This window comes from Halyomorpha halys, unplaced genomic scaffold (assembly GCF_000696795.3).
Source record: "Halyomorpha halys isolate HHAL.00 unplaced genomic scaffold, Hhal_1.1 Scaffold1310.1, whole genome shotgun sequence".
Classification (NCBI taxonomy): Eukaryota; Metazoa; Arthropoda; class Insecta; order Hemiptera; family Pentatomidae; genus Halyomorpha; species Halyomorpha halys.
In genome coordinates, this window is record NW_027108292.1 from 41,059 (window position 1) to 53,765 (window position 12,707).

General features: G+C 30.0%; 1 protein-coding gene across 3 annotated transcripts in view; it reads right to left on the reverse strand.

The window, feature by feature from the left end:
- The window catches only part of LOC106689236 (cilia- and flagella-associated protein 61), a 60,707-nt gene that overhangs the window by 35,610 nt on the left and 12,390 nt on the right, over positions 1 to 12,707 (reverse strand). For 2 of the 3 annotated variants that reach the window (XM_067046640.1, XM_067046639.1), the window contains exons 5-10: positions 8,954 to 9,119; positions 5,487 to 5,628; positions 3,531 to 3,721; positions 2,229 to 2,380; positions 857 to 958; positions 527 to 686 (exon numbers count right to left, since the gene is read on the reverse strand). In XM_067046640.1, coding sequence (XP_066902741.1) covers positions 527 to 686; positions 857 to 958; positions 2,229 to 2,380; positions 3,531 to 3,721; positions 5,487 to 5,628; positions 8,954 to 9,119 — 913 coding nt within the window. Of the gene's footprint in view, positions 1 to 526; positions 687 to 856; positions 959 to 2,228; positions 2,381 to 3,530; positions 3,722 to 5,486; positions 5,629 to 8,953; positions 9,120 to 12,707 lie in introns of those variants that run through there. The other variant, XM_067046641.1, reaches the window with a different exon arrangement.

The following is a 12,707-nucleotide window of genomic DNA, read 5'->3' on the forward strand; positions in this document are numbered from 1 at the left end:
TATATATATATATGTATACTGTAACGAACCATACCTTGAATAATGCAAATATTTCGCCACCTATTCGACACTCCTGAACTCCTGATTTTATCCTGTCATTATTTGGACAAAATCTGCAGATCTCAATCCCTACTACTAAGACTAAGTTATAACATAGGTTTCATCTATATACAATTTTTATTTTTGTTAATTTCACCAATCAGGCTCTATTTTTGATATATTAAACAATAATTATAATATACTGATAGGATAAGATTCGTATTTCTTAAGATATAACACATTTTTTGTACAAAAACACTTGAATTAGTCTTCAATCATAATCACATAACCAGATGAAATTGACGTGTATGGCTTCACATTAAGTTTACATCATTACCAGGCTATTTTTTTATATTTTTGGTACTATAACACCAAAATTGGGTGGTTATGACATTCCAAATCAGGCTCTCAATGCTCAAATGACAATGAATAAATAATATAATTTTGTCCTCATTTATGGAGTTTATTATATATTATATAAGGTTACCTAATATCTTGATTTTTTCCTGGGACATAAAATTCAATTTCCATAGCTCTGCTTTCTTCTGTTTCATGATTATCTTCAGTGTATGTTTGTTCTATTTTCTCTAATTCTTCGTCTATTTCATTCATTTTTAGAATGACTTTTTCTTCATTTGCGTAAGACACTGAAATCGTAAACAAAATTCAATGGGTATATATTTAAAAAATTGTATTGTATTTACGAATAAATCTAAAGGCTGTAATCTGTAATTTAAGGTGAATAAAAAGTTAAATGTTTACATATTGGAAAGCAAAATAATTAAGATCTACCAAGTCATAAAAATATGTAACTTACAACATATTTCTCTCCTCTTCGCAAAATTCGTGTCCACTTTTATAATGTCTTCTGCTTTTTTAACGAGCACTCGATCATGATTCATCTTTGAAATCGAAAAATCTGTAACATAATTTGTTAGGAAGTTACCAATTAACATTAAGGTTCAATGGAATTAATTAATGGTTTATGGAGTTAATTAATCAATATAAAAGTTCAATGGAGTTAATAAGTATATGTGCCATGTAAGTTATACGTAAATATTTGAAGTAGTTACTCCAGTCTTACAACACTGTTTCGGATATTGTAACGAGAGATGTTAGGTCAAACAATTATCACAATGGAATTAAAGAATACTATCTGAAAATGATGATTTTTTAAAGTGATTTACTTTTCAAATTGAAAATTTAAGCCCTATTTGCTTCTTACAAATTTAGCTTTATCTAAAAATTCCTAACTAAAATCGAATTATGTTTCAACAATGAAATATCGCCGCAATCTATCTTATTAGTAAAAAAATCCTTATATTGTCAATAATGAATTTTATGTTTTATAATCAAATCTGTAAATTTAATTTTTCATTTATTTGAACTTTGAAAAAAAACAACAAAAAAACAAGTATCTAATAAATATTTTTTTTTGTTTTCTTATACTAGGTAAATGTCCTTTTTTCAAAATTAGAAAATAGGGCCACCAAAGCATGAAGGTAAAAAATTGAATTATGTGATTGTATCTTAGTAAAACTTTCGATAATACCAGATACAAATCGCTATTTTCTGATTGATATAATATATTATAATATTATTTGTATCAATAATTATAAACAATATGTAAGTTGGTGTATTGATATTTTCCGATTGCCCGTCCATCGCTAGATATCCTTCCTGATCTCTCAGTTTGAGTCTTCCCCCTCTTACATAGTGTTGGGAACCATAAATCTTCATGGGAGTACAAAGGTGGGTTTATTACCAATTAAAATACTGGGATAAAGACTTGAAATTTAATTCTTTTCCTGCTCACACTATATTGAAAAAATAAAAATAATACAATCTGAACTATAGAATTTATGTAAATTATTGTTGTTCAAATTGAGCAACGAGTAGTACAATTAAATGAAAAGTTGTGTAATTTGTAATACGGGTGTTAGTCGATATTAACTCATGCCTTAGCCTTTACTACTATTTTTAATTGTTGATTAATTTTTGTTTTTATCTTAGATTTGGACACTATAATTTATAATATGTTTGTACTTTTTACATAAAAATAAATGCTTCAACTTATAATTAAATTATTATTTTTGGTATTTTAAAACTAAGTATTTTCTATCATTATCATTTATAAATACCCAATAATAAAAGTTCATTAATGAAAATATTGTTTTAAAATTAATTACCTCTGTCAAGGGGATTCATTTCTCCTGCTTGTTCTACCACTGAAAACAATTTTCCTTTTTGAGATGGCTTTCTTGTTTCAAAACATGTTTCATCTGTACACATACTCTGGGTATTTACATTTTGGTCGATAAAACTTTCAGATCTTACAGTTCTGTAATTTTTCAAATAATATAATTTTTCACTCCATATTTGCTATTGATTTTCTATGATTTCTCTTATTACGTTTACGGATGAATTTATTAACTTAAGTATCGGTGAAAGCAAAATGTTAAAAAGGAGAAGAAGGAATAAGATCTGACACGCTTGGGCTGAGGTAAAATACTGGGTTTATTGTGTTCAGTATATCTCTTTATATACATTCGATCTGCTGATCTACTCAGTCAGCTGACATCGAAGTAACAGCTGACTGTAACTCCTCTCCCCTCCCCCCCCAGCCAGTTTACATACAATCCTCGTAAATTTAAACAGTACAATGTAATAATATATCAAAAACACATTATAAAAACTATTTACAATATTAAAAACTTCCTATACCAATACCACAGTAAAAAAAAAACAAAAAAAAACTCACCTCACCAAACGTAAAATCTATATACATAAATTAAACTTAATAATAAAGAAAAAAGACTCCTGGTACGATAGAATGAATAACAAAAAATTAAAAAAAAAATCACAAATAAACTAAAACAAAACATTAAAAAAATTGATTAAATAACTGCATTTTAAGTGGAGGCGATATGAGAACACTCTAGTCTCTATATTATCATTGTCGGAAGTTTTAACTGTTCAATATGTACAGTTCTCCTCTTTTTTTTAGGTTCTTTGATACTTTCTATTGTGACAGTATTATTTTCCCTAATTATTATCACCCTGAATGGACCCTCATATCGCTGAATCTCTTTACCCCTATTAGAACCCAACTTTCTATAAACGAACGTCCCGATTTTGATCGCACCCATCCTGTCTGTGACCTTTAAATTTTCCCGTGCTACTATGAATATTTTTATGATGATATACCCAATTGTTGGCCGATATATATTTACATTTCATTCAACATTCGATATCTCATCTCGTAGCGTTGCTCGAAATCTGTGGCTATACTACTCCACCATTTCAGCACGTTTATCATATCGCGATAATGTGTCAAGTTGCCAATATGCGCTGTTCTATTCATTTACATTAACATTACAAAAACTGACGTGACGCGCCCCAACATACGTCAAACCTAATTCCTGACCCAGCAACCGATCCTTTGTTTTGTGGATATAGCTTTCTAGTATCAATATATGAGGGCTGCTTACCGGTTGAATTGTTCCAAAGGGTGATCAGAGTTTGCTTTGTTCCATTGGCTATAAATGGAATTCCATTTTTTGATATCCTTAAGAAATCTGAATCCATGATATAGAAAAGTATTGTAATATTTCGTAATCAATTTCAAGTCAACTTCTTCACGGTATGTCATTATTCCAAGTTCCTTGTCCTCATTCTTGTACTAAAAAGTATGTTTAAAATAACAACAAGTGTACTGAAAAGATATCATACACGGTTATGAATAAACATATACCGAAAAAAACAAATAATTAAACGGTTATAATTTTATTGATTATTACACAGTTTTTGATATTCATGCACGTTTACCTATGTTTAAGTGAAAGCTGCTTTAATCGATTTGAGAATAACAAGGTACCATAGTGCACATTCTCTAATAATGTCATTAAAATCGAATAAACGGTTCAATCGATTATGACCGAGTAAATATTTGACTACATAGAGGCAAGAAATAAAAAACGTAAAATGCATGTGAAAATGTTTGATTGCTAAGAGATATTGTTTTCTCAGAAGTAAAGGTAGCTAAAAAGGCATAGCTTTATGTTCATGCAGCAGAAACAAAAATTATTTCCTCCAAACCGAAAATTTACAATTGAATTTTTTGACGCCAACACAAAACGTTTGATTTCCGCCGATTTCACTGTCTGTCTGTAGTGAACTTTGTGTTCGGCCATGATCAATCGAATCCATTTTTGAAGTAGTTTCTAAGGTTTGTGATGGGTTACTATGCACTTGATATCCATTTTATTAAATTCCGTCACGTAGTTTTGATCACATATGCGTAGGGGAATTTCTTGGACCAATCTGTATTTCAGAAACGGCTCGTCCTATTTTGAATAAATTACTGTCACTTATTTTACATAGCACAACTATACTTCGAAAAAGGCTTGAATAAAAAACATAAAAATAGTGTGGAAGCTAAACCGATCCTTACAATTCTTTTTCATTTTATATGACATAATACAAAATGTTCATGCTCTTGTAACTAAATATTTCGACAAATCATTAATTATTTCTTTAATTCTATTGTTGTTTTTTTCCAACTTTATGACAATCCTTTTTCTAATTTTACTAAACAGTTGCAGCAAAAATTATGAAAAACTATTGTTTTTTGTTCTAAAAATGAACATGTTCTTACTTTTTTCAACTTTATCAAGATCCTATTTCTAATATAATTGATCATAATATGTTTATAGCAATGGCATAAATGAAATAACATCAATGAGAGTAAAAGTTAAAAAAAACTTATTTCTTTGTTGTTACTGATACACATCTTTTAGGTATAACTCCCAAACCAAAACCAACTTTTCTCTAATTTAGTAATCTTCAGAGTCTACTGGGATTCATTAGATCACTACTAATGCTAATACGAAATATAACATCTTTTTTCAACAGTGTAAAAAAAAAAAACTTGTTCAGAAACAGCAAACATGGTCAAGAAGAAGAGGGGGAGGAACAAAAAAGATCACATGACTGTTGAATAGTTTTGGAATGGTGCACTCTATTCAGTTACGGCTTTTTTTAGGCTGTTGAGAGATGTGTTCACTCTGGATTTAATAAATCTGATCTTGTTTTAGTATTGATGATGTATGAACTAGAGAAACGTTGTTCGGTTTGTCACCAATTGCTGTTTGAGGGACTCGAAGCATTATTTTGAAATGTTCCTATAAATAATTAATCATTGTTTTTGTTTCGTTCTAATATTTGCTGTCGTTGTTAAATAAAAGTATGAAGTGGATATTCATAAAGTTGAAAAAAATCAATAAAATTTCTATTGCCCGAAAAAAAAACACCCAAAAACAAAACAATAAGCTATGATAAAAATATTGAAAAAATGATTAATGAAACCATTTCTTTTCTTGCTATCCTACAAATCTCTGATAAACATAGTAGTGATATCAAATTCTAGAAATCATATTATAACATACTTCGCCAATTAATATTTTTCTTTTGTTTGGTTCGTCTTCACTTTCATTCATTAAATCTTTATATAAGGTATTACTAAACATCAATTTCATCCCAGGTAACTGATCAAATATACTTTTAGTTATAAGCTCACTATCAGAATTTCTGAAATTATATAGAATTCATTTTTAGAACATAAATCACTTAATTTAAATAATTAATTTAATCTATCCTGAATTAAAAAAAAAATGAAGAGTTTGTGGAACTTATTGATTCCAAAAACTACCTGTACGAATTGAAAAATTCTTTTTGTGTTACATCGACCTTTTCTTGTTCGCATTTGCTTCATAGAAGAATACAAATTTTATTCTGAATCCCTATTAAAAAAAATAAAAATATGTACAGGTAGGTATGAAGGGGAAGGAGTGCTTTGTAAGGAAGTACTGTTTCTTCTATATAGGTTGTGCTACGAGGTGATTTGTTACAGGCTGGTACATTTATCTCTGCTTTATAGAGACTGCATGAGCTCTGGAGAGCTTCCAACCCCAAAGGGTTGACTAAAGGCTATAGTAACGGAATATATAATTATGATTCTAACCCGGGTCCTTGAAGTTAGTAATACAGTATCATTCTCACTGAGCTATCCCATTCCCCACTGAATCCCTATAACTCATTTTTGTTGAAAAAAAAATTACTTACCTTTTTTTATGTTTTTTTTTTGTAACAACCCTTTAAATACATTAATTAAAAAAAACTTCTTAAAGTTAAATCGTACCTTCAAATGTCCATACAATTTTTGTTTATATAAAAAATGTTTTTTAGAACGATAATGCCTCTTATTTTCTACTCAAAAAATCCTTCAGTCAACTTTTTCATGCTCATTATTATTTTTCCTTTCTCTCTACAAGAGACCTTTCCCCTTTGTATTCTTGGAGGAATTAAAAAAACCAAAACAATATTAACTCAGAATGGAAAATATTAGATTCTGTCTGCCCTTTAAATTTGTGCTCCGTCATAATTCATCGACCCTTTTATCCGATTTTGATGCAATTTTCAGGAATTTTCCAGGTTCATACCGTAAGTATATCTTCCTCGACATACCTTTATTTCGAAAACGGTTGTTCGATTTTGCCCAAATAATAACTTAAGTTGGGGACTAATATAAACTAAGGCCAGTATGTATTTCATCAGATTCCGTCCGTTACTTTTACTTACGTCTGAGTAAAAATATTTTCCTCCGCATAAACAACAAAATGTCTCTTTTAGTTTATTAAAATTGGTATATGGAAACTTGGACATTAATAATGACTTGGTATACCATAAATTTTAGCAAATTCAACCTACTACTTTCGCTTACGCATGCGCAAGTGTATTTTCCTTGTTTCGAATATAGACTTACGGTGACCGAAGAAAGTATTTGCACACCACGTTTTATTTATTTAATTATGAATTTTTTGCAATCAAAAAATTTATTACTTCAGAAATAAAAAGTATATTTTTAACTTAATAACTATAAATAAAATTCAAATGAAAATTTTTTTCATAAAAAAACAAAACATCAAACTTACAAAAAATACAGAAAAAAAATATTTGCACACCTTGCGTTTTATTATTATTTTTTAAATTTAATATTTTGTATGAAGTACGTTGGGACCTATTACCGCTTGTAAATGTCTCGGCATTAAATGGACGAGGTTTTTAATTACATCCGTGTTAATTTGTTCCTATTCATATGCCGCAAATTTTCAATTATGTTTAAGTCAGGAGACTGTGGAGTGATGAGTGGATGGTTGTTGGCGAATGTTAAATATTAACCACTCTTTAGTTTTGTTTACTGTACGTTTTGGGCCATTATCATGCATATAAATATACCGATCCTGAATTCCTAATTCGGCTGCACTGGCTAGCAGGTTATGGCGCGAAATCTTGGCATAACTTTCTGCATTTAAAATCCCTTCAATAGGCCCGACATTTCTTACACCAATATAAGCCACACATCCCTAAACCATACTCCCACCTCCATGTTTTACAGTAACTGAGACGTTTTACTTCCTGAATTCTTAAATTTTCCTTCTCCATATCGCCTTTCTGCTGTCAGATTCAAACAAATTAAATTTACTCTCATCAGTGAATAATACATTTTCCTCAAAACAAATGTTGATGTAATCCCTAGCAAATAAGAGTCTTTTTTGCGATTGATTTCACTGATATAAGGTTTCTTTCTCGGACCCTTCTGTAAATTCCTCCAGAATTTAAAGTATTTCTAATTGTTGCAGGGCTCACACAGATCCCAGAAGCAAATTCGACCATATTAGCTAGGACACCTGCACTAACTCCAGGATTTTTGAACGCCTAAATTTTGATTTTTCTTTTCATACTCCCATTTACTTTTTTTGGACGTCCTTTGCGCCGGTTATTTGCAGTTGTACCTCTTTCTTCAAATCGCTTAATTACGTATCTGGCAGTAGAAAAATTAATACCTAACCAATCCGTTATTTCGCAATACGACTTTCTTTGATTTCAAAGTAATATAACTTTTTCTGAGTAGCATCCCTTAGTTCACTTGTTTTTGGCACTAGAATCGGTTACATTAAAACGAACTTAATAGATTGAAATATTTTATAATACTGATAGAAAAGAACAGGATTATAATCAAGCATACAAACAAGAGAAAGTAAACACACATAGTGTGCAAATACTTTTTTCCTTGTGTTCATATTATATTTAAATAAACTTTTATTATGATCAATATTTTTAATTGAATTTATACTGTTTTTGACAAGTTTTATATTGTACTTTTTACTAAGGAACCTCCAACTATTTTATTATTATTTAAATTCATAACATAAAGAAAAGACAAGGTGCAAATACTTTCTTCGGTCACTCTATGTTTCAAAACAGGTTGTACGATTTAATTCAAAGCAGGAGAAAACTCTGGAATTGGTATAGGCACAAACGTGCATAGATTTTAAGAAATTTCATTCTCTACTTTTTCTTAACCTTGAAAATAAATATTTTCCTGGCTACAACTATGTTTCAATACAGGTTGGTCTTGTCGATTGTATTCTTAAACGACAAATCGTTACCTTTGAAATAAAGATAATTACGTAGGAAATAGAAATATACAGAAAAAGGATGATTTTTAGTCAAGAAAACTTAAGAGAGAAAATAAAAAATAGTGAGGAAGATAGACTGATCCATTTCCTAAAACTTTTTTAAAATTTGCTTATTATCCTATGACTGGTGTTAGTTCAATTTCATTACCTTATATTTAACTATGATTGGATGCGATTGAGCTTTGTGAAGCACAAAACCTTGTTTGTATACTATTAAAGGAAATCTATATTAAAAGAAAATACTTACTATAGTATAATAATAAATAACTTGAAGAATATAAATATTGCAAATAAATTGTACAAACTAATTAGCCATAAATAAATAAATAATCCTTATCAAAAAAAATATTTTATGTTATTTGGCCTGGACTTACTTTGCGGGACGGATTACTACGTTAGGCCCAATATGAATTCGTAGTGCTACGTACATTCCTAGGAGATATTTTTCTTTGAACTCACGAATTTTCCTTACACTTCTTCTCTCATTGGCGAGGTCCGTTATTGATAAATAGTGGTTAAAAAATCCTTTGTATGGTTGTTCTGAAAGAACAAAACTGTACACTTAGACAACGCTTTATCATTAGATAAAGTAGAAATGGAAATAACAATAATTCTTATTTTAATATTATTAACTGTTCAAAACATTTTTTTTATGTGTAGCTATAATTATATACAATTAATGTGTAATCCTAACTTAATAACAAATTAGACTGGACAGATTGTTTTTTTTTCTTTTTAATAGTTATTATTTGCTATTTATTTTATTTCATTTACATGGTTTAGGAACTACATGTTATTTCTGTATTCAGTGGAAGAATTTTTTCTCGGGGTGTCAGAATGGCCGCGCCCTGCCTTGGAAGAGCAAGTGCTTGCTGCAAGTTTGTGTTGATATTATTATTTACAAGTTTACAAAAGGTAGTCAAGAAGATGGATAAATAAATGATGTTAAGGAAGAAGCTTTGCAAATTTCTACATGAAGTAGTTTGAACGGTAAAGGATTTCCCAATGGAAGCAGTTGGTGGAAAGATAATTAAACATCTACTCGATTTAAATCAGTAGGTTGAGATATTGTATTTAACAGGTGGGTGGATAAACATAGGGTCACGAGATCAATGATATTGTAAGGTTTTTTGGTTATTAAGGATTGGAATATGGATGCGCCAAGAAGGTATTGTCTTCGGATTCTGGCATAGGGCCAGCTTTGAAATAATAGTGAAAAATACGAAAACGACCGGGAAAACCGAAGATTCATCTTTTTAGTCTCATTTCTTGTTCACCTGGTAACCCTTTATACGGGTTGCGGAGTCCATAGTCAAGTTGTTAGATTTTAATAGAGATTCGAACATTTTAATAGGTTTGCGACGAAAATAATTTATTAAAATTTTCTGTTACATTCAATAGTTTTAGAATTTTTTTTTTTCAAATAATTGTTTGACAGTCAGAAAACGGGTGGTGAAAACGCAGATGCGTATAACATGTTTTGGAATCAAAATGTCATGCTGAACATAGGACCCAGTTTTATTTCTATCAATCCATTCATAAGAAGAAGCCTATTAATATTTTAATGCATATACCGGTATCCTAAGAGATTTTATTGTTTTATTATCATTAGTATATTAATGATGTTTTAGAAAGAAAGTCCGTAATTGTGAGAGGGGATCATATTCTAAAAATATGGCCACCAACATCTCCTTACTATATTAATCATTTGATGAGATGGGACCAGCTTGAGAGCCCGTATGATAGGTTAAGTTCTCGTCGTGTGTTTTATTTTCAGATTTAAGTGGTTATTATTGGAAACTTGTGTGATCAATCAGTCTGATAGATAGTAGGCAGAGTTTAAATGAGTATTACTTAATTTTAACGAGGGTTTAAGAGATAATAGCGTGTTCAAAGGCGACTACAAGATATCAAAAAACGGCCTTCTGGTGGCTTCGTGCGTAGCCGGAAGAGTTCGGGTCCTCTCTTGCCGAGGATACCCTAAGCTAACCGGGTACCTCTGGTAGCTCGTCGATTGATCTAGCGATGAAAATAAGTTTGCTCCCTTGGATTGTGCGTGATTGTGAGAAACTGGTTGAGTCCTAAGGGATTTTGGTAGCGAGTTGGTACTCCCAGGAGACAGGAGTGGTTAACTAATTTAGAAATAAACATTAGTAATCATAGGAATAAGTGTTTTTGTGTATTTACACAAGTTTGTAGCTCTGTTATTTATTTTACATATTTTTAATTTTATTTTGTTCTAGGTTTTAGTTTTTAACTTTTATTTATTTATCTATAATATAGTCATTTTATGTATATAGATTTGGAATTTATAATATATTACAAATTTAGGTTAGGTATCTCTGTGATTAAATTAAAGTGATTGAGCTTGTACGAATTTGGTGTTGTGAAAGTTACTAGGACCTTACAAAAGCACTATGATAACAGAAACTGTGGTCGAAATGGAAGCAGAGAAGCAAGTACAACCCATGGAGGGTTAGTGGCGCAGTACTTTATAAGGAAGCACTGTTACTAGTGGGTGGTGATTCGGTATCATGCTCGACGACCTTATTTTTACCCAATTAAGGGTGCCCACATAATAAGGGTGGGTGGCTCCCGAACCCACAGGGCTGACTCACGTCAGAAACATCTGATATGATATACTTTTTTAAATTGTATTCCACCTAAACGGTATTACATTTAATATAGAAAATTTTTGAGGTACCACCTAGAAGATTTCAAAGAAACTGCTTTATTTCATAAACTTTCAAATTGTATATCTGATTCTGCAAAGGTAGTTAAGTTTGAAGAGATATTGAGGTTGGGTGGTCAAAACGTTATGGTACCCTCAATAACAGTATATTTATGTTCTCTCGTTTTATTGCTATCTCATACCTAGACTTTTTCCTCCATTTTTTAAAAATAATTTTAACATTTGTCTAAAGAGTTTACTTTTAATTTTAAATGAATGAAGTTGGTTTTGAAATTCATCATTTGGAAAATGTAGTGAAATAACTTCTGTTAGAAGTTTGCACAAATGTTATTAAGATAATATAGCTAATGAGTATGTTATTATTTGAATTAAGGAGAATATTAAAAAGTAAAAAAAAATCTTTTTTTTTATCTTTTTAAGTTGGCGAAACACGAACTTTTAACAATTTATACATATTTTTTTTCATATTATCTTATTTTCATATTATATGTAGTTTTATTCATATTAGAGGTTCTAACGAAGTTAGAGAAGCTTCGTATTCAAGTATTGCATTAAAAATAATTTGTTCTCGGAATCCTAAATTTTCATTCGTTTTAGATATCTGAGAACCAAGTTGAAGCTGTGTCTTCCTGAATTTATCCATAACGAGCATAACTACCACTAAAGTACTAACATTAATTGCAATAATAATGTTAAAAAAATATTAAGTGGACCCGTACCAATTTCATGAAATTCCTTAGTTACTTTCACTTACGCATGCGCTAACGTATATTACTTCAACTAGATAAGTACGTTAAGAAAACAACTCCACTGCTTTTTTTGATTGAGTAATAATGAATACAAATTAGTTAAAATTATTTTATTCGACTAGGAGAAAAAACGATATAACAAAGTGCAAAAACAATATCAAAGCAAACCTATAACAACATTAAGATCAAATATAATGTTGCAAAGGTAAGATTTTTTTTCATTATTTACTCAGAACACGGTTTGATTTGTAATACTTTTTTTAAATATTTTAAATGTTCGTTTCAATCATTTCAATATATTTGTTTAAATTCTTACCTTTGCAATATTATATTTTACCTTCTTTTAGTATCACTTGTTATCTTCTTAATTTCTTGTTGTACTGTTTCTTTGTTATGCTTTTAGCCCTGATAGAGGTCTGAAATGTAGACGAAAACGTCGGCACAAATAAAACAAGTTTCACTTACTTATGCTTATTATTATTCTCAACTGCAACCCTAACCATTTTTTCCTCAATTAAATCTTTGGTTAACAATAACTACATCCTTAGAAATTTAAGTTAATCAAACTAAATTCAAGCATAGGTTTTTAAGTAGAAATGTCGCAATAAAACTGTCTAATTATTATTTACAGAAATAAATTGTCAAAAAAAGATTAACTTATTACTTATCTAAGATATGAAACATATA